Source organism: Eleutherodactylus coqui, chromosome 1 (genome assembly GCF_035609145.1).
Source record: "Eleutherodactylus coqui strain aEleCoq1 chromosome 1, aEleCoq1.hap1, whole genome shotgun sequence".
Taxonomy (NCBI): domain Eukaryota; kingdom Metazoa; phylum Chordata; class Amphibia; order Anura; family Eleutherodactylidae; genus Eleutherodactylus; species Eleutherodactylus coqui.
In genome coordinates, this window is record NC_089837.1 from 138,663,687 (window position 1) to 138,684,549 (window position 20,863).

Consider the following 20,863-nt stretch of genomic DNA (forward strand, 5'->3'; position numbering starts at 1 on the left):
ATACTGATCTCAGCTTGTATCATTAATCACATGCTTCTAGAAATAAACGCATGGTGAACCGCTTCAACAAAGAAAAGGAAAAAACTTACCGAAACAATAGTGAAAACAGTGTTCACCGCACCAACCCCGATGGTTGCATACACAGGTTGGCTAATTCCAGATTTAGTAAAAATGCTTGTTGAATAGTAGAAAATCTGTTAAGAGAGGAACATTTGTTATGAGTTACATCAGGGGGGTCAAACTCATTTTAACAAGACCAACATCAGCTTTGGGTTGTTTTCACACAGGTGACAAAATCGCCAATTTTCTTTGCAATGCGACAGTGCTACAAATCGCATGTATGTGAAGCCCATGCTTTCCAATGGGTTCCTTCACATTAGCGGTGTTTTGTAGGCTGCTACATGGCAAGAAGAAAGAATTGTTGCATGCTGAATAGTGCCGCGATTTGCTATGCTTTATAGCCCATGTTTCCCCATGGAGCCTTCCTTTGTGTTGCATCGCACAAAAACGCAGTTTTCATATGGTGTTATGCAACTTTTACAGTAGGAAATCCTACTATTTCTCTTAAAATAACCCCTAACTACATAAAAAAAAGAAAGAAAAAACAATACATCACTAACAGGTGCTATCCACTCCACCACACTTCTCTGCAGGTCCCGACACTTGTTTCAAGTCTTCAGCCAGTGCTTCCTGGTCAGGGCTTTCAAAAACACTGTCTCCAGGAACCGCTGGCTCTGATTGGCTGAGCCACAGTGCTTGAGAACCAATCACTCCAGCGCTCAATGAACCAATCACAGCCATCGCATTGAATGGCTGTGATTGGTTTATGGAGCGCTGCAGGGATTAGCTGAGCTGCGGTGCTTGAGAACCAATAAGAGCCAGAGCTTCAGAAGGAGACGTGCGGTGGAGTGGACAGCGTCTGTTAGGTGATGTATTGTTTTTTTGTTTTTTTTTTCAAATGCAGCTAGGGTTTATTTTCAGGGTAGGGCATATAGTTCAAGCCCCCAAAAAAATCCCAGCAAAAGAGCGCTACAAAGTCACACAACTTTGTAACGGCACGCACGACTGCTCTATCGCACAGAACCCAGCTACAATATTACTGCGATTTTTCTTGCGGCGATATGACTGTCACCCGTGTGAAATAGGCCTTATGGTTGTCTGTAAAGGGCTGGTTATGAGGGCTCATTCACACAAGTGTATTTGCGCTGTAAATTACATATTTTTTACACATGTAATGCGGACAATTGAAACCCCATTAATTTGCATTGGGGTATTCAGACATCCTACCATGCCCTATATCGGTCTGTATTACAAACCACAATTGCCCATTAAAGCCAATGGGATCGTGTAAATAAGCATCATACATGAAGAGAAATCTATGGGACCTTCTTGCATTTTTTTTGCATTCGAGAAAAATGCAATGAATACATGCGCAAAAATCCCGCAAGAAGGTTAAATTACATGCTGAATATGCACAGTTTCAGGGCGGACTTACACTGCCATAGGTGCAACAATGCTCGGCAGCACAGAATGTAGCTGCACCTGTACAAGGGAGATTTCTTCTCCCTTGCCGGCAGTTCAAACTCTACGCCAGAGTGCAGGAGTTTGAAAAAAGAGGCGGGAAGATAGCGGCTGCCTGATCTTCCCCGCTTGTAGTTTAACTGGGTGCGGGAAAGATAGGGCAGGTGCTATATTTGCCCGGCCGCACAAATCACAGCTGGGAAAAGAGGTGGTGAAAGCGAAACCACTGAACACCCATAGAAATCAGTGGTTTGGTTTTGTTCTGTTATATGGCTGTGATTTTCACAGCGGTACTAGGAGAGAAAACCGCGCTCGTCTGAATCCGCCCTCAGTCTGTGAAAACACTCTATATTTTACAGACCGAAACTGCATTCACGCGTGTGAATGAACAGTACTAACTAACTACTTAACATGGCTACAGAGCTCTATGAACTAAGGACAGAAGGATTGTTAGGCAATTTAGGCGTTTTCCTTCTCCATTCGGGGAGCAGGAATGGGAAATCCCCATTGACTATAATGGGACCCATTTGGCTTCCGCTGAGCTGCAGCGCTTTTAGAAGAAAGAAAAAGCGCTGCATGCATTACTTTTTTATGACATACCATCTCCCTGACCGCAAAAACAAGTACAGTGAACCTTAATTTTCTTACCCCATTGATTCCAGAAAACTGCTGAGATATGTGTAGTACCAAGGAGACAAGGAGCGGCTGTCTGTAATTTGGGGACTTAAAAAGTTGAATAATAGAAACTTTCTTTTCACTGGCTGCCTCCTCTTTTTCCCTCTTCATCTCCTCAATGTCTTTGGAGGGATCATAGTCTCCTCCCCTCAGTTTTCTCAAGTCTGCAAAGAGATTATTGGTAAATGCCATGAGTGATAGTAATATATCGTATATAGTAAAATATCTGCTGTGTGAATCTGGGATGTAGTTTAGGAGAAACTTACATTTTTTTAGCACCAACCAGACACAGAACTAGTCCTTCATATTCATGAGCTGCAGCTAGCCACACCCACCCTGCCCTCCAGCCAATAATTTACAGCTCTCTCAATGCACAGTAACAGACAGACAGGAGTGAATCAGTCGCTGAAGGGCGGGGTGGGTGTAGCCCATGGACGGATTTTTGCTGAGGATTCACGGCCAGACGCCTGCAGCAAATTCCACAGCAATGTTCGTCTATAGCATGTTATGTTAAAAGATTCTTCCATGCCCACAAGCGGAAATCAACTGCAATTTTCTGCTTACGGGGGAAAAATCACAGCATTCTCTATTTGGTGCGGAAAATCGCACGGATGGCTTCCATTGTAGTCAGTGGAAGCCGTCCGATCCGCAGCAATTCCAAAATGACAATTTTAAAATCGCTGCAGATCCGCAGCATTGCTGGCGCTTCATGCACTGCACTGCGCATGTGTGCCAATCTCTGACTGGTCATCGGGTCTGATTCCGCTGCGATATTTCGCAGTAGGTATCCAACCCGGGTCTGGGCCTTCGGCCTAAGTAGTCCTCTATGCATTTGTTGCTGCTGATAAAAAGCAAGTTTCTCCCAAACTACTGCACAGATACATACAGCAGACATATCACTGTAATCAGTTTGACTGTCACTACCTAAGGGTGCCTACCCACCACAGTTCTTTTTCGCTGTGAATTTCGCAGTAAAAATGTAACGGTAGTGGGTAGGCACCCTTAGGCTGCCCTCATAGAGGGGTGCAAAAAGATGATGAGAGTCTTTCAGCATTTGAGAAGTGAGGTTGAGGTTATAAGTTTGTTATCTCTGGAGAATATTGGTGCGTTTGGAGGACATAAGGTAAAGATTTTGATGCTAGCCTATTTTAAAAAAAAATAAAAATTTGCAAATTTTTTTACTATTATGTCACTTATGTTTGTTTTAGTTAATGCAGCTTACCACATCAGATATAACCATACTTTACTCCAGAAAAGGATGTAAATTATACTAAAATCTATTCCGGCACATAGTTGGCATTGATTTCTTTTTGTAGGTGCGCAGACGAAACCAAAATGTGCCTAATGTATCAAGAGGCTTGTTGAGAAAAGAATGCAGCCATCAACAAGACATGGTTAAGCATGCAAATCTGAAGTGTAGTATGACTTTTTTTTGTGTTTTTTATCTTCGTTTTTATCCCTGCCTTCCAGGAGTTAAAACTTTTTTTTTTTACTTTTTCCACTGATATAGCTGTATAAGGTCTTGTTTTTTGCAGAATGAGTTGTATTTTTTTAATGGCACCATATAATGTACAGAAAAAACATTTTTAAAAATTTTAAATGGGCAGAAATGAAAGAAGAAATAACATATGAACTTTGCTCTGTGTCGGTATGACTATGGTGATACCAAATACAAAGCTTTTCTACTTTTAAAAAGTATATCATATTTTTTCTTAGGGCTCAGTCACACGGGCATTTATTCACGCGTAAAATCCTTCGCACTGCGTAAAAAAATAAACACATGACCACGTCAATTGCCACCCATATGTTCTATCTTTTGTGGTCACACGTTTTTGTTGTTTTTTTTTAACGCATGCAGTGCAAACATTTTTACGCACGTTTAAACGCACATAAAAAACACTCGATTGAGTCCTAAAATAGAAATTGCTTTCTGTCGCTGTATTCAGAGACCCGTAACTTTTCTTTTTGCCCTCAATCAGGCTGCGTGATGACTTGTTTTTCAGGGTGAACTGTAGCTTTATTAGTACCATTTTGGGAAATGTGCATCTTTTTGATCAGTAGTTATTCAAATTTTTTGGGGGAGAAGATAACAGAAAAAACTAAAAGGCACTGCGATGATGTATTAGATTTTGTACCTAGAGTTGTTAGGTAGAGATGAGCGAACGCGTTCGTCCGAGCTTGATATTCGTGCGAATATTAGGGTGTTCGGGATGTTCGTTATTCGTAACGAACACCATGCGGTGTTCTGGTTACTTTCACTTCCTTCCCTGAGACGTTAGCGCGCTTTTCTGGCCAATTGAAAGACAGGGAAGGCATTACAACTTCCCCCTGTGACGTTCAAGCCCTATACCACCCCCCTGCTGTGAGTGGCTGGCGAGATCAGGTGTTCGCCTAATATAAAAGTCGGCCCCTCCCGCGGCTCGCCTCAGATGCCTGGTGAGTTAGATGAGGGACAGTGCTGTTTATACCGGAGCTGCTGTAGGGAAAGAATTGGTAGTTAGTGTAGGCTTCAAGACCCCCCAAAGGTCCTTATTAGGGCCACTGATAGCTGTGTGTTGGCTGCTGTTAGCAGTGGCATTTTTTTTTTCTCAAAATCGGCTCTGCAGAGCGTTGCACCTGGCATTAGGGACAGAAGTGCTGCATAGGCAGGGAGAGTGTTAGGAGTGAGTGTAGCCTTCAAGAACCTCAACGGTCCTTTCTAGGGCCATATTTATCCGTGTGCAGTACTGTCCAGGCTGCTGTTAGCTGTGCTGCATTTTTTTTGGGCTTCTCAAAATCGCCTCTGCAGAGCATTCCACCCTCCATTGATACTGCAGGGAAAGAATTGTATAGGCAGGGCCACAACACAGTTATTATTCATAGAATATACGCAGTGCTGCCTTTTGGTGGAAAACAAGTGAAAACAAATCTATTTGTCCAGCCTCTGTCCGTCCTTACGGGCGGTGGACACGTGTGAGCTGCGTGAAAAACATTGCTAAATCATACGCACCCAGCTACGCTTTACTGCTGGCTTCGCCATTTGCTTTCCTTAATTGGGAAAAAAAATACCTGCTCTGCCAGAGTTATAATAACTCTGCTACCCTCACGTTCTGTGACACATTAGCAGGGACACAGCACAGTTATTAAACTTCTCATGTTCATTGAATATACGCAGTGCTGCCTTTTGGTGGAAAAACAAGTGAAAACAAATCTATTTGTCCAGCCTCTGTCCGTCCTTACGGGCGGTGGACACGTGTGAGCTGCGTGAAAAACATTGCTAAATCATACGCACCCAGCTACGCTTTACTGCTGGCTTCGCCATTTGCTTTCCTTAATTGGGAAAAAAAATACCTGCTCTGCCAGAGTTATAATAACTCTGCTACCCTCACGTTCTGTGACACATTAGCAGGGACACAGCACAGTTATTAAACTTCTCATGTTCATTGAATATACGCAGTGCTGCCTTTTGGTGGAAAAACAAGTGAAAACAAATCTATTTGTCCAGCCTCTGTCCGTCCTTACGGGCGGTGGACACGTGTGAGCTGCATGAAAAACATTGCTAAATCATACGCACCCAGCTACGCTTTACTGCTGGCTTCGCCATTTGCTTTCCTTAATTGGGAAAAAAAATACCTGCTCTGCCAGAGTTATAATAACTCTGCTACCCTCACGTTCTGTGACACATTAGCAGGGACACAGCACAGTTATTAAACTTCTCATGTTCATTGAATATACGCAGTGCTGCCTTTTGGTGGAAAAACAAGTGAAAACAAATCTATTTGTCCAGCCTCTGTCCGTCCTTACGGGCGGTGGACACGTGTGAGCTGCGTGAAAAACATTGCTAAATCATACGCACCCAGCTACGCTTTACTGCTGGCTTCGCCATTTGCTTTCCTTAATTGGGAAAAAAAATACCTGCTCTGCCAGAGTTATAATAACTCTGCTACCCTCACGTTCTGTGACACATTAGCAGGGACACAGCACAGTTATTAAACTTCTCATGTTCATTGAATATACGCAGTGCTGCCTTTTGGTGGAAAAACAAGTGAAAACAAATCTATTTGTCCAGCCTCTGTCCGTCCTTACGGGCGGTGGACACGTGTGAGCTGCGTGAAAAACATTGCTAAATCATACGCACCCAGCTACGCTTTACTGCTGGCTTCGCCATTTGCTTTCCTTAATTGGGAAAAAAAATACCTGCTCTGCCAGAGTTATAATAACTCTGCTACCCTCACGTTCTGTGACACATTAGCAGGGACACAGCACAGTTATTAAACTTAGATTATTCATTCACTAGAGGCAGTGGGGCCTTTCGTTTTCCAAAAAGGGAAAAAATTATATTTGGCCTGCAGTCTTGCGCCAATTTATTTCCTGCCTGTGAAATCAAATCACTGGTAATACAGCATGCTGAGGGGTAGGGGTAGGCCTAGAGGACGTGGACGCGGCCGAGGACGCGGAGGGCCAAGTCAGGGTGTGGGCACAGGCCGAGCTCCTGATCCCGGTGTGTCGCAGCCGACTGCTGCGCGATTAGGAGAGAGGCACGTTTCTGGTGTCCCCACATTCATCGCCCAATTAATGGGTCCACGCGGGAGACGGTTATTAGAAAATGAGCAGTGTGAGCAGGTCCTGTCCTGGATGGCAGAAAGTGCTTCGAGCAACCTATCGTCAACACGCAGTTCTGCGCCGTCCACTGCTGCAAATCCGAATCCTCTGTCTGCTGCTCCTCCTTCCTCCCAGCCTCCTCACTCCACTACAATGACACCTGCTCAGGAGCGGGAACACTCCCAGGAACTGTTCTCGGGCCCCTGCTTAGATTGGGCAGCAGCGGTTCCTCTCCCACCAGAGGAGTTTATCGTCACTGATGCCCAACCATTCGAAAGTTCCCGGGGTCCGAGGGAAGAGGCTGGGGACTTCCGCCAACTGTCTCAACAACTTTCTGTGGGTGAGGAGGACGATGACGATCAGACACAGTTGTCTTGCAGTGAGGTAGTAGTAAGGGCAGTAAGTCCAAGGGAGCAGCGCACAGAGGATTCGGAGGAAGAGCAGCAGGACGATGAGGTGACTGACCCCACCTGGTGTGCAACGCTTACTCAGGAGGACAGGTCTTCAGAGGGGGAGTCAAGGGCATCAGCAGGGCAGGTTGCAAGAGGCAGTGTGGTGGCCAGGGCCAGGGGTAGAGGCAGGGCCAGACCGAATAATCCACCAAGTGTTTCCCAAAGCGCCCCCTCGCGCCATGCCACCCTGCAGAGGCCGAGGTGCTCTAAGGTCTGGCAGTTTTTCACAGAGACGCCTGACGACCGACGAACAGTGGTGTGCAACCTTTGTTGCGCAAAGCTCAGCCGGGGAGCCAACACCAACAGCCTCACCACCACCACCATGCGCAGACATATGATGGCCAAGCACCCCACAAGGTGGGACGAAGGCCGTTCACCGCCTCCGGTTTGCACCCCTGCCTCTCCCCCTGTGCCCCAACCTGCCACTGAGATGCAACCCCCCTCTCAGGACACAGGCACTACCGCCTCATGGCCTGCACCCACACCCTCATCTCCGCTGTCCTCGGCCCCATCCAGCAGTGTAGTTCAGCGCACCGTTCAGCCGTCGCTTGCGCAAGTGTTCGAGCGCAAGCGCAAGTACGCCGCCACGCACCCGCACGCTCAAACGTTAACCGTCCGCATAGCAAAATTCATCAGCCTTGAGATGCTGCCGTATAGGGTTGTGGAAACTGAGTCCTTCAAAAGTATCATGGAGGCGGCGGCCCCGCGCTACTCAGTTCCCAGTCGCCACTACTTTTCCCGATGTGCCGTCCCAGCCCTGCACGACCACGTCTCCCGCAACATTGTGCGCGCCCTCACCAACGCGGTTACTGCCACGGTCCACTTAACTACGGACACGTGGACAAGCACAGGCGGGCAGGGCCACTACATCTCCCTGACGGCACATTGGGTGAATTTAGTGGAGGCTGGGACAGAGTCAGAGCCTGGGACCGCTCACGTCCTACCCACCCCCAGAATTGCGGGCCCCAGCTCGGTGCTGGTATCTGCGGAGGTGTATGCTTCCTCCACTAAAGCACCCTCCTCCTCCTCCTCCTCCTCTGTCTCGCAATCAAGATGTGTTAGCAGCAGCATGTCGCCAGCAGTCGGTGTCGCGCGGTGTGGCAGCACAGCGGTGGGCAAGCGTCAGCAGGCCGTGCTGAAACTACTCAGCTTAGGCGATAAGAGGCACACGGCCCACGAACTGCTGCAGGGTCTGACAGAGCAGACCGACCGCTGGCTTGCGCCGCTGAGCCTCCAACCGGGCATGGTCGTGTGTGACAACGGGCGTAACCTGGTGGCGGCTCTGCAGCTTGGCAGCCTCACGCACGTGCCATGCCTGGCCCACGTCTTTAATTTGGTGGTTCAGCGGTTTCTGAAAAGCTACCCACGCTTGTCAGACCTGCTCGTAAAGGCGCGCCGGCTCTGCGCACATTTCCGCAAGTCCCACACGGACGCTGCCACCCTGCGCACCCTGCAACATCACTTTAAGCTGCCAGTGCACCGACTGCTGTGCGACGTGCCCACACGGTGGAACTCTACGCTCCACATGTTGGCCAGGCTCTATGAACAACGTAGAGCTATAGTCGAATACCAACTCCAACATGGGCGGCGCAGTGGGAGTCAGCCTCCTCAATTCTTTTCAGAAGAGTGGGCCTGGTTGGCAGACATCTGCGATGTCCTTGGTAATTTTGAGGAGTCTACCCAGGTGGTGAGCGGCGATGCTACAATCATTAGCGTCACCATTCCTCTGCTATGCATCTTGAGAAATTCCCTGCAAACCATAAAGGCAGCTGCTTTGCGCTCGGAAACGGGGGCGGGGGAAGACAGTATGCCGCTGGATAGTCAGGGCACCCTCCTGTCTATTTCTCAGCGCGTACAGGAGGAGGAGGAGGAGCATGAGGAGGATGAGGAGGAGGGGGAAGAGACAGCTTGGGCCGCTGCTGACGGTACACCGGCTGATTGCCTGTCATCCTTTCAGCGTGTATGGCCTGAGGAGGAGGAGGAGGAGGAGGAGGATCCTGAAAGTGATCTTCCTAGTGAGGACAGCCATGTGTTGCGTACTGGTACCCTGGCACACATGGCTGACTTCATGTTAGGATGCCTTTCTCGTGACCCTCGCGTTGCACGCATTCTGGCCACGACGGATTACTGGGTGTACACACTGCTCGATCCACGGTATAAGGAGAACCTGCCCACTCTGATTCCCGAAGAGGAAAGGGGTTCGAGAGTGTTGCTATACCACAGGACCCTTGCGGACAAGCTGATGGTAAAATTCCCAGCCGACAGCGCTAGTGGCAGAAGGCGCAGTACCGAGGGCAAGGTAGCAGGGGATGTGCATAGATCGAGCAGCATGTACATCCCAGGCAGTGCAACAGTCTTTAAGGGCCTGGCCAGCTTTATGGCTCCCCACCAAGACTGTGTCACCGCTCCCCAGTCACGGCTGAGTCGGCGGGAGCACTGTAAAAGGATGGTGAGGGAGTACGTAGCGGATCGCACGACCATCCTTGGTGACGCCTCTGCCCCCTACAACTACTGGGTGTCGAAGCTGGACACGTGGCCTGAACTAGCCCTGTATGCCCTTGAGGTGCTTGCTTGTCCTGCGGCTAGCGTCTTGTCGGAAAGGGTGTTTAGTGCGGCTGGGGGAATCATCACAGATAAGCGTAGCCGCTTGTCAACCGACAGTGCCGACAGGCTAACACTCATCAAGATGAACAAAGGCTGGATTTCCCCAGACTTCTGTTCTCCACCAGCGGACAGCAGCGATACGTAAGCAATACGTAGGCTGCACCCACGGATGGAAGCTACGTTCTCTCTCACCATCCAAAACGGGGACATTTCTGCTTCATCAATCTGTGTCTAATATTCCTCCTCCTCCTCCTCCTGCTCCTCCTCCTGAAACCTCACGTAATCACGCTGAACGGGCAATTTTTCTTAGGGCCACAAGGCTCACTCAAATAATTTTTCAGAATAATTTTTATAAGTTTCAATTAGCTTAAAAGCGTTGGAACTTTAACTTGAACCAATTTTTCGTTACACTGGGCTGCCTCCAGGCCTAGTTACCACTTAAGCCACATTAACCAAAGCGATTCACCTGCCATCTTGGTTGGGCATGGCCAATTTTTACTGAGGTACATTAGTACTGTTGGTACACCAATTTTTTGGGGCCCTCACCTACAGTATAATCATAGTAATTTCTATGTTCTTCGCCTGCACTCATGGTACAGAAAGGTGTGTGGGGTTGGCCTACACTTTAGCTACATAAATGTCACTTGTGCCTTGGCTATACTAAGGCTACTGAAATGGAACTAAGACTGCGCTCCCGCTATACTGCTGCTTCGGAATTGTTACTGGGGCCTGTCTTGAGTGCTACTATTGCTTACATGGAACGAAGACTGCGCTCCCGCTATACTGCTGCTTCGGAATTGTTACTGGGGCCTGTCTTGAGTGCTACTATTGCTTACATGGAACGAAGACTGCGCTCCCGCTATACTGCTGCTTCAGAATTGTTACTGGGGCCTGTCTTGAGTGCTACTATTGCTTACATGGAACGAAGACTGCGCTCCCGCTATACTGCTGCTTCAGAATTGTTACTGGGGCCTGTCTTGAGTGCTACTATTGCTTACATGGAACGAAGACTGCGCTCCCGCTATACTGCTGCTTCAGAATTGTTACTGGGGCCTGTCTTGAGTGCTACTATTGCTTACATGGAACGAAGACTGCGCTCCCGCTATACTGCTGCTTCAGAATTGTTACTGGGGCCTGTCTTGAGTGCTACTATTGCTGACATGGAACGGACACGTGGAGAGGACACGTAGTGCCTCAAAAACATCCCCCTCCTCCTCCAACAGGGAAAACATTGTTGGCAAATGCCTTTGCATTGGTTCGTCTGGTGGCAGTCCAAGAATTTCACCTTTACCGACACTACAAGAGAGCCCCCCCACCATCCCCCCTCCACGGCCTACTTAATCCTGGCCACATTCCGAAAACCAACAAAATACAACCGTGCTACTAGGTCCGCAGTCACCACCACATTACCACCAACGCGGTTACTGTTAAGGTGCATATTACCAGTCTGACTGGGGCATGCAGACACCTTGAAAGAATGAATAGTGTGTGGCACATAGGTTCCCCATTGCTATGCCCAGGTGTGCAGCTCCTGATGGCGGTGGCACAGGATTATATTTCTCATTGCTTCTGTACAGCATTGTGGGCTATCGCCCCGCCCCTATTAAAGAGGGTCGCTACCTAGCCGTGCCAACCCTGTGCAGTGTGTGCCTGCGGTCCCTCGTCGTGGCAGACGCACTTCTAAATAGACATGAGGGTGGTGTGGCATGAGGGCAGCTGAAGGCTGCGCAGGGACAGTTTGGTGTGCGCTGTGGGGGGGAGGGGGTGCGGTTGGGCAGCATGTAACCCAGGAGAAGTGTCAGTGGTGTGTCATGCAGGCAGTGATTGTGCTTTGTTGGAGGTAGTGTGGTGCTTAGCAAAGGTATGCCATGCTAATGAGGGCTTTTCAGAAGTAAAAGTTGTTGGGGGGGGGGGGGGCCCACTCTTGCCGCTATTGTGGCTTAATAGTGGGACCTGTGAACTTGAGATGCAGCCCAACATGTAGCCCCTCGCCTGCCCTATCCGTCACTGTGTCATTCCCATCACTTTCCTGAATTGCCCAGATTTTCACACATGAAAACCTTAGCGAGCATCGGCGAAATACAAAAATGTTCTGGTCGCCCATTGACTTCAATGGGGTTCGTTGTTCGAAACGAACCCTCGAGCATCACGGGAAGTTCGTTCCGAATAACGAACACCCGAACATTTTGGTGTTCGCTCATCTCTATTGTTAGGCCATCAGCCATTTTGTTCTGTGTATCTTGCCTTATATTCAGCCTCTATCCAGCATTCCATTTGGTATCTACTATATAATCCCTGAATAGGTGGAAAGAAGCGACAGGTTTAGCAGTTTTTTTCCCCAGCCTGTTATGTGCATGCAGGAAAAGCATTGTCTCACCTGCCTGGACAAGAGCTGTGCTATGATGTAAATAACCCTCCATTCTCTGTATGACCTCAGAGGGGGCGGGGAGGAGGTGTGTACTAGGGACCCTTTAAAATGTGGGGCCCTTCAGGTCCCTTTTGTCGATCCACTGAGCTATACTGCGGTATATAGACTTCCCTGTGTTCTGGCTCTCCACCACCCAGACCCCTTTGGGCCGTGCATCCCAAAATCTGGTACCTTTCTTTTAATTTCTCCTATTTATTTTAAATCTGCTGAGTGTGTATTCATACTGTATTCCTTATTCTCCCATGTAACAATCTTTTTCCTTGTATACCTTTGTACATTTTGTATATATTGCACTGCTAGACCTTTTCTAGAATAAATCTACAATTTATCAGTTCAAGCCTTACTCCGAAGATTGTGTTAATAATTCATAGATCGGGTCCAATGCCCGCGAACATTGGTGGTGGCAGCTGTGTATGGGCATTGTAGAGCTCTGGGGTGCGTTAGAACGGATCAGGTGGTAATTTTTGTGCTTTCACTTCGCATGCGTTCAGGAGCTCCGAGGACTCCGCTCTAACGACTTCACGCTTACAATACCGCTAGAGTGATCGAGGACTGAGGCAGGATTGATAGGTATCGTCCCCCCTCTCCCTCTCCTGTGTTCGGTACGTGACAGGCACAATTCTAGCAGTTTGCCTTTTTTTTTCCTGTGCTCCATATCTGCATACGGAGTCATATGTTAAATCACAGGGAGTTTTCTTGGATAGACCTGAATAATTGATCGGATGGCGTCCAGCTGTCAGAGCTGGGATACACAGGGGTCAGAATGAAAGCTACAGCTCCACCCCCTATTTAGTGGCTTGCAACTGTAGGTGCAGCTCTCATTAAAATCAGTGGGCTCTGTGCATGCAGTAATAAGTGCGGGCCACTAGACAAGGGTCTGATCAGTTGGGTTCCTGAGTGGCAGACTCCAGCTGATCAACTATTGATGATGTATCCTGAGGGGGAGGTTATCAATAGTATTTTGCGTGGAAAGTCCCTTTAATTATTTGTAATTAATTTAATAAAAGGATTGGACATGGTCAATGATGTTCAGATCGGAAAGGTCAACAAAACGTGAATAAAGTTCAGGTCTGCAGACCTTCTAGTATGATAAGCATATAATAAAGTATGTCTTGACTAAATCCACAAATCCACACTAACTGCAGTAAATCAATATATTTGTTCAGCTAGGTAAAACACTGTTTTCTAGCATTAACTATTTGAACCTTATCTTTGTTAACTTTTAACCAGTGTTAAGAGATTTTGTTTCCAGGCAAATGAGATGTGTTGAAGAATACCTACAGCCACTTCAAGCAACAAGTTACTGGCTGAGAAACAACTATTTCTGATTGAAACCCTCTGCTACTTTAATGGACATCCCTTGACTGATAACTCACGAACACATCTACATGATCAGCACTTTACTAATGAATGATTTATTTACATTGATCTTTGATCATTGATAAGCATAAGTTTAATTAAATTGCCCATGTAATTGCATCAGATTAGGCAATGTGATTCATGAGAATCTCAGGCATTATGCATAGTGCCATATTATGGATATGGTTTATGCATAACTAAAACTATGCTATACTCACCTATCCTCGCTGCTCTAAGTCCAGTGCTCTAAAGGCTGGTTTACACGGGCTGATGATCGCCTAAACGACAGTTTGAGTGACAGCTTTGAGCGATCATTTTGCATAAACTATTAAGTAGCTACTCAGTAACTTAGTAGCAATTAAGTGTGCAAATTAAGCCTTCGCTGAAAGCAGTTACTAGCCTGAGGGCTCTTATCAGCTTTCAGTTCTTTTGTTCTCCAGCGAGAAACAAAGCTATCAGCACTCCCCATGGAGGACTGCTGATAAGGCTAAAGGATGATTTCTACGTTGGACTAAATTTAATGATCAGCTAGCAGTTCCTGAAAAGCGCACGATGGGTGCAGTTTTACACACACCGATTATCGCTAAAACGATCGCCGATTAGCGGTTTTTTTTGTTTGTTTTAGCGATTATCGCCTGGTGTAAATGGGCCTTAAGGCTCCTTCATACGAACGTATGCGTTTTTTTGCGATTGCCCACACACACCGTGAAATCGCATGAATGAAGAAAAGATGTGATCAAGTCCCGAGCTTAAAAATACACCACACCCCGGAAATCCCTCGCTCGGCATAAATCCTCGGAATGACTTCTAATGCGTACATTGAGGAACCTGTAAGCTTTTCCCTGCGTTGAACGCTGCTAAACTCCCACCCCCCCTCCCTTTTTTTTGCAGCTACCATAGGAGTCTATGGGAGCCAGCAGCATATATCGGTCGAAAGATAGAGCATGACCTATCTTTTACGGCAGTGTATGATTTCAGTTCTGTATGTGCTATTTTTTCCGGCACGTCATTCTTACGTGTTGCAAAATCACCCATGTGAACGAATGCATTGGAATCCAATGCCTCAGTTGGTCAACATTTTCAGCTGGCGTGAAAACACTTGTGTGAATAAAGCCTTAGGCCTCCTTCCCATGAACGGATTTCCACAGCGTAATTTCCGGCGGAAATCCGCTGCGTTGCCCGCAGCTATTAGGTTCTATTGAACCTAATAGCTCAGTGCTCACGGTGCAGAATTCCGCACCATGAATTCACCCGTCCTCACCCGCGGCATGCTCTATTTGCCGCGGGTGTACGCGCGGACGGCTTCCATTGCAGTCAATGGACGCTGTCCGTTCACGTTATCTTCCGCTGTAGCACAGCGGAAGATAGCATGAAAACGCTTCCCCGCCCACCGCCGAAGCGTCATATGGGCGGGGAAGCGTCGTGCGGGAGCGAGGACGCCGGATACGCAGGTAAGTATGGGGTCTCCTGGGGGCGCCGTGACGGGCTCCGCCGCGGAATTTCGCGGCGGAGCCTGTCACGGCTGTGTGCAGCCGGCCTTAGACATAGAAGAATCACTGCTGAAGCCTGTGAGTGGTTGAGCAGTCATGTGCACAATGAAGAACATGTGACTGCTTGCCACTTCTTCCGAGTTCTGCACTGGGCAAGTCGCCACTTGGAGAGGTGAGTATTTAATTTTTATTCATTTAAGCCCTTTTTAACTTTTTTTTTCAAGTTCCAGAAAACCCCTTTAGGTTAACCATAAACCAAAATAACTGATTTGCTTCCAGTATCAGTAAGATAATAATTGAAGTGAATGGAAGCTGTCCAACACACGGCCCTTCCACAATTGACATTACAGAAATATTGCTGAATCAGCGTTATTGCTTGTTCAGACTTGAACCTAGGACTTCAGTGCTGCAAGCCACCACTGCTAACCACTATACTGCTTCTTGTTTCTTTCTCCTCCAGAGGAGCAGAAGAAGAACAAGAGGTAGAAACACAGGGAGAACATACAAACTGCATGCAGATGGAAAAGAGTAACAAACAAGGAAAACGGACAGACACAGCATCTTGAAAAGGATAGCTTCCTTATTCCAAGGCAAGGCATTTTAGTTGCAGAATGGCAGCTTCTTCAAGCCAGTTACAAAAACAGATGTATTAGTTGCAGCAAGTGACGGAATACAGTCACAGAATCACTTAGGCTGGTCTAGCACGACCGGATTTGTATTGCGGACTCGGTAAGACTCAGGGCATTGAAAGGCATGTACTTTCGAATTTTCCATCACACCTGTGGGTACGAAATACGTGTTCTGCGTGGAAGAAAAATCACAGCATGCTCCAATTTAACATAGATTCTGTTTGGACGGCCTCCATTGATCTCAATGGGTGTGTGCGATCTGCACCCCATATGCAATTAACAGACCACATAGAAAGCCAGAATTCTGAGAGGGGGAGAATGAATATCTCACCTGAGCGATGTCATTGGTGTCATTCCCTGCTGCGGTCGCACTCAAGCGGTTGCAAATGGGAGAGCAACATAATAAAAAACAATTAACAGCACATATTATAATAAAAAAAATGTATTCTAATTAATTTTCAATACGCTCACAAGAATGACTTAATAAATCCGTTTTAAAACAATGGTTAACAAATGACACGGACTAAGATTAATATTAATGATGAAGTAAAAACAATAAACAAATTAATTATTATTTAGCTATTATAGCCTTCATCTCTAATAAAAGTATACAGTTTCAACACCTTCATTCAGGCCATTTAGAACTAGAGTACCCAATCTAAAGATCCAATATGCCTCACACTGTTTCAAGCATTGAAACCGGTTGGAAAAGCTAGAATTAATCTGCTCTATGGGTAACAGACAATAAGCTGAAGTCAGAATAATGCAAAAGCAAAGGCTACTAATTGCTAAATACTAATTAATTTGTTTATTGTTTTTACTTAATCACTAATAATATTATCATTATTAATAATATTCTCAGTCCATGCCACTTGTTAACCATTGTTTAAAAAACAGAATTAGGCTTCTTTCACACGAGCGCATATCGGCCGCACGTGAAAACGTGATATGCGCTGTGATCTGATGCATTAAGTTCCAATGCATTAGATCACATGGGCGTATTATTGAGACGTAAAAGCACCCAGCAAGGCCAATATAGCAACGTGTGTTTTTAAGTCGGGCCTAAAAGATAATCCGGGAACTATCTTTTGGGCCAGAATACGTTGGCCGCTGCATGGACTCCTATGGGAGCTCATAGCAGCGGCCGCAGGTGGGAGGGAGTTTAGCAGCGTGGCTGCTAAACTCCCTCCCTCTGCTCTCCTCCCACCCAACCCCCCCATGCAGGCTGACCTCTCGTCTTCTCCCCTTTCGTCCCGCCTCCTCCCATTGATGGCTATGAACAAGGGGTGGGACATGGGTGGGGTTAAGCTGCCACCCTCTTCCCACCCCTTGTCCATAGGCATCAATGGGAGGAAGCAGGGTGGGCCGCTGCTTAGCTCTGCCCCATCCGTCCAATTGCAAAGAATGAGCGGGGAGGAGACGAGAGGTGAGCCTGCAATGGGGAAGGAGGGGATAATGGGAACGGCAACGTTAGATTTGTGCACCCATTTACGAGCTTCTACGCCCAAGATGGAAGCGAATATTGGCCGGCCGTGAAAACGCCAGCCAATGTGCGCTCGTGTGAAAAAAGGCTTATCAAGTCATTCTTGTAAGTACACTGAAAATTGATTAGAATACATATTATTTTATTATTTACTATATGTGCTGTTAATTGGCTTTTTCTGTTGCTGTCTTTTTTGCAACTGGCTTTAGCATATGCAAATAGGTTTTTAAATCCTTAACAATTCCTTTTTAATTAGCTTGTTGTTTTTTATTTTTCGTACTAATTGATGCATTATATTGTATAAATTTGTTTCTTTTTACTATTTATGTTGTGTCACTTGGTCACTGTAAGTGATATTGACCATATTCCGCCACTCACTGCATCTAATATACATCTGTTTTTGTAACTGGCTTGAGCACGATGCCATTCTGACACTGAAATGCTTTGCCTTGGAAAAAGGAAGCTATCCTCTTCAAGGGCAGCATCTGCATGGCGTTTGTATGTTCTGTTTGTGTTTATTGTTCTTCTCCTCTTCCAGAGAAGAAAAAAGCATGGTGGCTCAATGGCTAGTACTGTTGCCTTGCAGCACTGGAGTCCTAGTTTCAAATCTGACCAGTGACAACATCTACATCGAGTTTGTATGTTCTCTTTGATTCTTCTTCTTCCCCTCCTCCAGATAAGAAAAGGAATAAGGAAGAAAGAGAATGGTGGTTTAGTAGTTAGCACTGTTGCCTTGCAATGCTGGAGTCCTAGGTTCAAAACTGACCATGAACAGCATCTGCTTGATGTTTGTATGTTCTCTTTTTTTTTCTTCTTTTTTTCCTTCTCCACCTCTAGGGAACGCAGAAGCATGGTGGCTCAATGGTTTGCAAATTCGATTAGTAGGAATCAGTCCAATATTTTTTGCGCTATTTGTTTTTTTTCTGTGTTTTAGTGATTTTCATGCTTAATTTCTATCAGTTTTGTATACGTTTTTCACACTTATAAAAACAAAGTTGCTTATTGGGTCTCTTTTTTATATATTGTTTTCATGATTACAACTAGATTTGAGCGAACATACTCTGCCGAGCCTGATTCTCGTTCGAGTATTAGCGTACTCGATGGTGCTTGTTAGAGAGGGAGGGGCTCCCATTGTAGTCAATGGGGTTCGTTACTCGAGTAGAGCTCTCGAATTTTACGAAAAGCTCGACTGGAATAACGCGGACCCGAGCATTTGGGTGCCCGCTCATCTCTAATTACAAGCCTTTAAAACAGATTGGACTTGCAAATTGTGAATGCAATTCATTTTTTAAAAGACACCCATAGACTTCAATGAGCGATTTATCGTACGAAAATTTCACCAAAGTGTAGAACATGCTGCAATTTTTTTACTTGGACTATTAGTTTGAGTTTAAAAAAAAACATGTTAATATTCCTAAATGAGTGTGTTCTATTTGTATGCTGTTTTGGACCCATATTTTTAAATTTTTTTGTCTGAAAATTGCATGGAAAAATTGGGCGTGTGAATATACCCCTAGTATTTAATTAATTCCAATGATAATTCACTTGAAATACTGTGACAACAATGTATCACATTTATAAATAGTTCCCCCTCTTTTCTCTGACAATCTTCACTAAAGTAATGGAATGTTTGGTGACCATCATCTGACAGAATTGTAATGTGGCAGGTATAAAGGTGGACAATAAAAAGTATACAAGTAAAACTGTCAGGGCCTTTTACATTTTTGCCAAACTTGATAAAGATTTTGAATGAGTTTGAATCTTTTTCAGGTTTACATATTAAAGGGGACCTATCATCACCTATGAGCACCATACCTTAGATTGGAGAGAAGTCCAATGAAGCTTATGCATATTCATTTATGCATGCTCCTCCCACCCTCCACCTTGCTCTTGCACATTTTTCTCATCGCCAAACCCTGCACGATCTACTACTATTGCCATAGTAATATGCTCCCACTAGCATGTTTTATTGTGGTGCTAAAAAGCTCAGTTTTGGTCTCCCCAATCAAAATTGGCATTTAGGAAGTGAACATGCATTTTGTTTTAGGCAAAGAGTATAGTAGCTAAGTATTGAAAAATATGTGTATATTTGAAGTAAGTATCCTTTGACATTTAAGAAGATTTTTGTGTATATAAATCGCGGCTGTACCACATTATGGCCGCCTGCAGAATTTCCGCCGTCTGCCATAGGATTGCATTAACAAATGCAATTCTAGGCAGACGGCCGCGATTTGGCGGCGCGAAATCTCGCATGGCAAACAAATCGCGGCATGCTCTATTTCAGAAATCTCACTCTGCAGCCGCCGGCTCTGGTCTGTGCATGCGCCAGCTGCCCGGCATCCGGCACATGAAAGAGCCGGAGCCACAGAAGGAGGTGAGTGCCACGCTGCTCTCTGCAGACGCTCGGGTCGGGTCTCACTACGAGAATTCTCGCAGCCGGATCTAACCCGGCCTTCTGCAGGTGGCCTAAGATATAAAGCGGTCCATCATACTGTAGGTAAGGGACTGTATTACTAGCATAGCACACTCTGTATATTGTAGCTTATATGGATTGGTATTAAATTGTATTTACCTTTTTTTGTTCTATGATATACATACAGTTTATATGTAGCTTCATTTTGAACATCACTTACTTCTTTTGGCAACTTCTTCTCTTCCAAGTTTAATGTAGATATATCTTGGACTTTCTGGGCAAAAGAATAGACAAATCGTCTGGATCACAGCTGGGACGCCAGAAAGACCAAGGAGGACAGGCCATAAATCCTTACTGCCCAGAATAAAGTCCAATCCAACAATCTAAGAAAAAGAAACATGGAGTATTTAGCATCACTCTGTGAGTGGCTGTGTATTGGCAGAAACATAGTTGCAGACAAAGAAATACAAAGAGGCATTTTACTAAATCTGAAGACCCAAGATCTTGATATAGTGTTGGTTGTGAAGTTATTTGTATGGGCACAACACATTTAACCCCTTAATGACGCGGCCCTTTTTTTTCCATTTTAGTTTTTTCCTCCCCCCTTTGAAAAATCGTAACTTATTTATTTATCCATCGACGTCGCTGTATTAGGGCTTGCTTTTTGCAGGACGAGTTGTATTTTTCAAGGGTGCTATTTAATGTACTAAAAAACTTTTTTTTTAAATTCTAAGTGGAGTAAAATGAAAAAAAGAAACAACATTCCACCATCTTTCAGTGCGTCTCGTTTCTTCGGCGCACAAACTGCAACAAAAATGACAGGATAACTTTATTCTATGGGTCAGTACGATTGCTACGATACCAATTATTTTAAATTATTTTCTGCTGCCATCTTCTGTGCGCAAGAACTTTTTTCTTTTTCTGTCAACATAGTTGTGCAAGAGCTTATTTTTTGTGGGATGTCCTGTAGTTTACGTTGCTACAATTTCAGAATACATACAACTTTTTGATCGCTTTCTATTACATTTTTTTCTGGGAGACAGGATGACAAAGTGCATTTCTGATGTTATTTACTTACTGCTTTCACCGTGTGGGGTAAATAATGCACAACTTTGATAGATTAGACTTTTATGGACGCAGCGATACCAAATATGTATTTTTGTTTTATGATTTAGATTTTTTTTATTTTAGATATGGCAAAAGGGGGGTGATTTAAACTGTTACTTTT

At 45.6% G+C, this 20,863-nt stretch overlaps 1 protein-coding gene across 1 annotated transcript in view; it reads right to left on the minus strand.

Annotated features, from left to right (window-relative positions):
- The window catches only part of SLC2A2 (solute carrier family 2 member 2), a 64,142-nt gene that overhangs the window by 19,933 nt on the left and 23,346 nt on the right, over positions 1-20,863 (minus strand). The window contains exons 6-8 of the mRNA XM_066590027.1: positions 19,856-20,018; positions 2,170-2,360; positions 90-194 (exon numbers count right to left, since the gene is read on the minus strand). Coding sequence (XP_066446124.1) covers positions 90-194; positions 2,170-2,360; positions 19,856-20,018 — 459 coding nt within the window. The remainder of the gene's footprint in view (positions 1-89; positions 195-2,169; positions 2,361-19,855; positions 20,019-20,863) is intronic.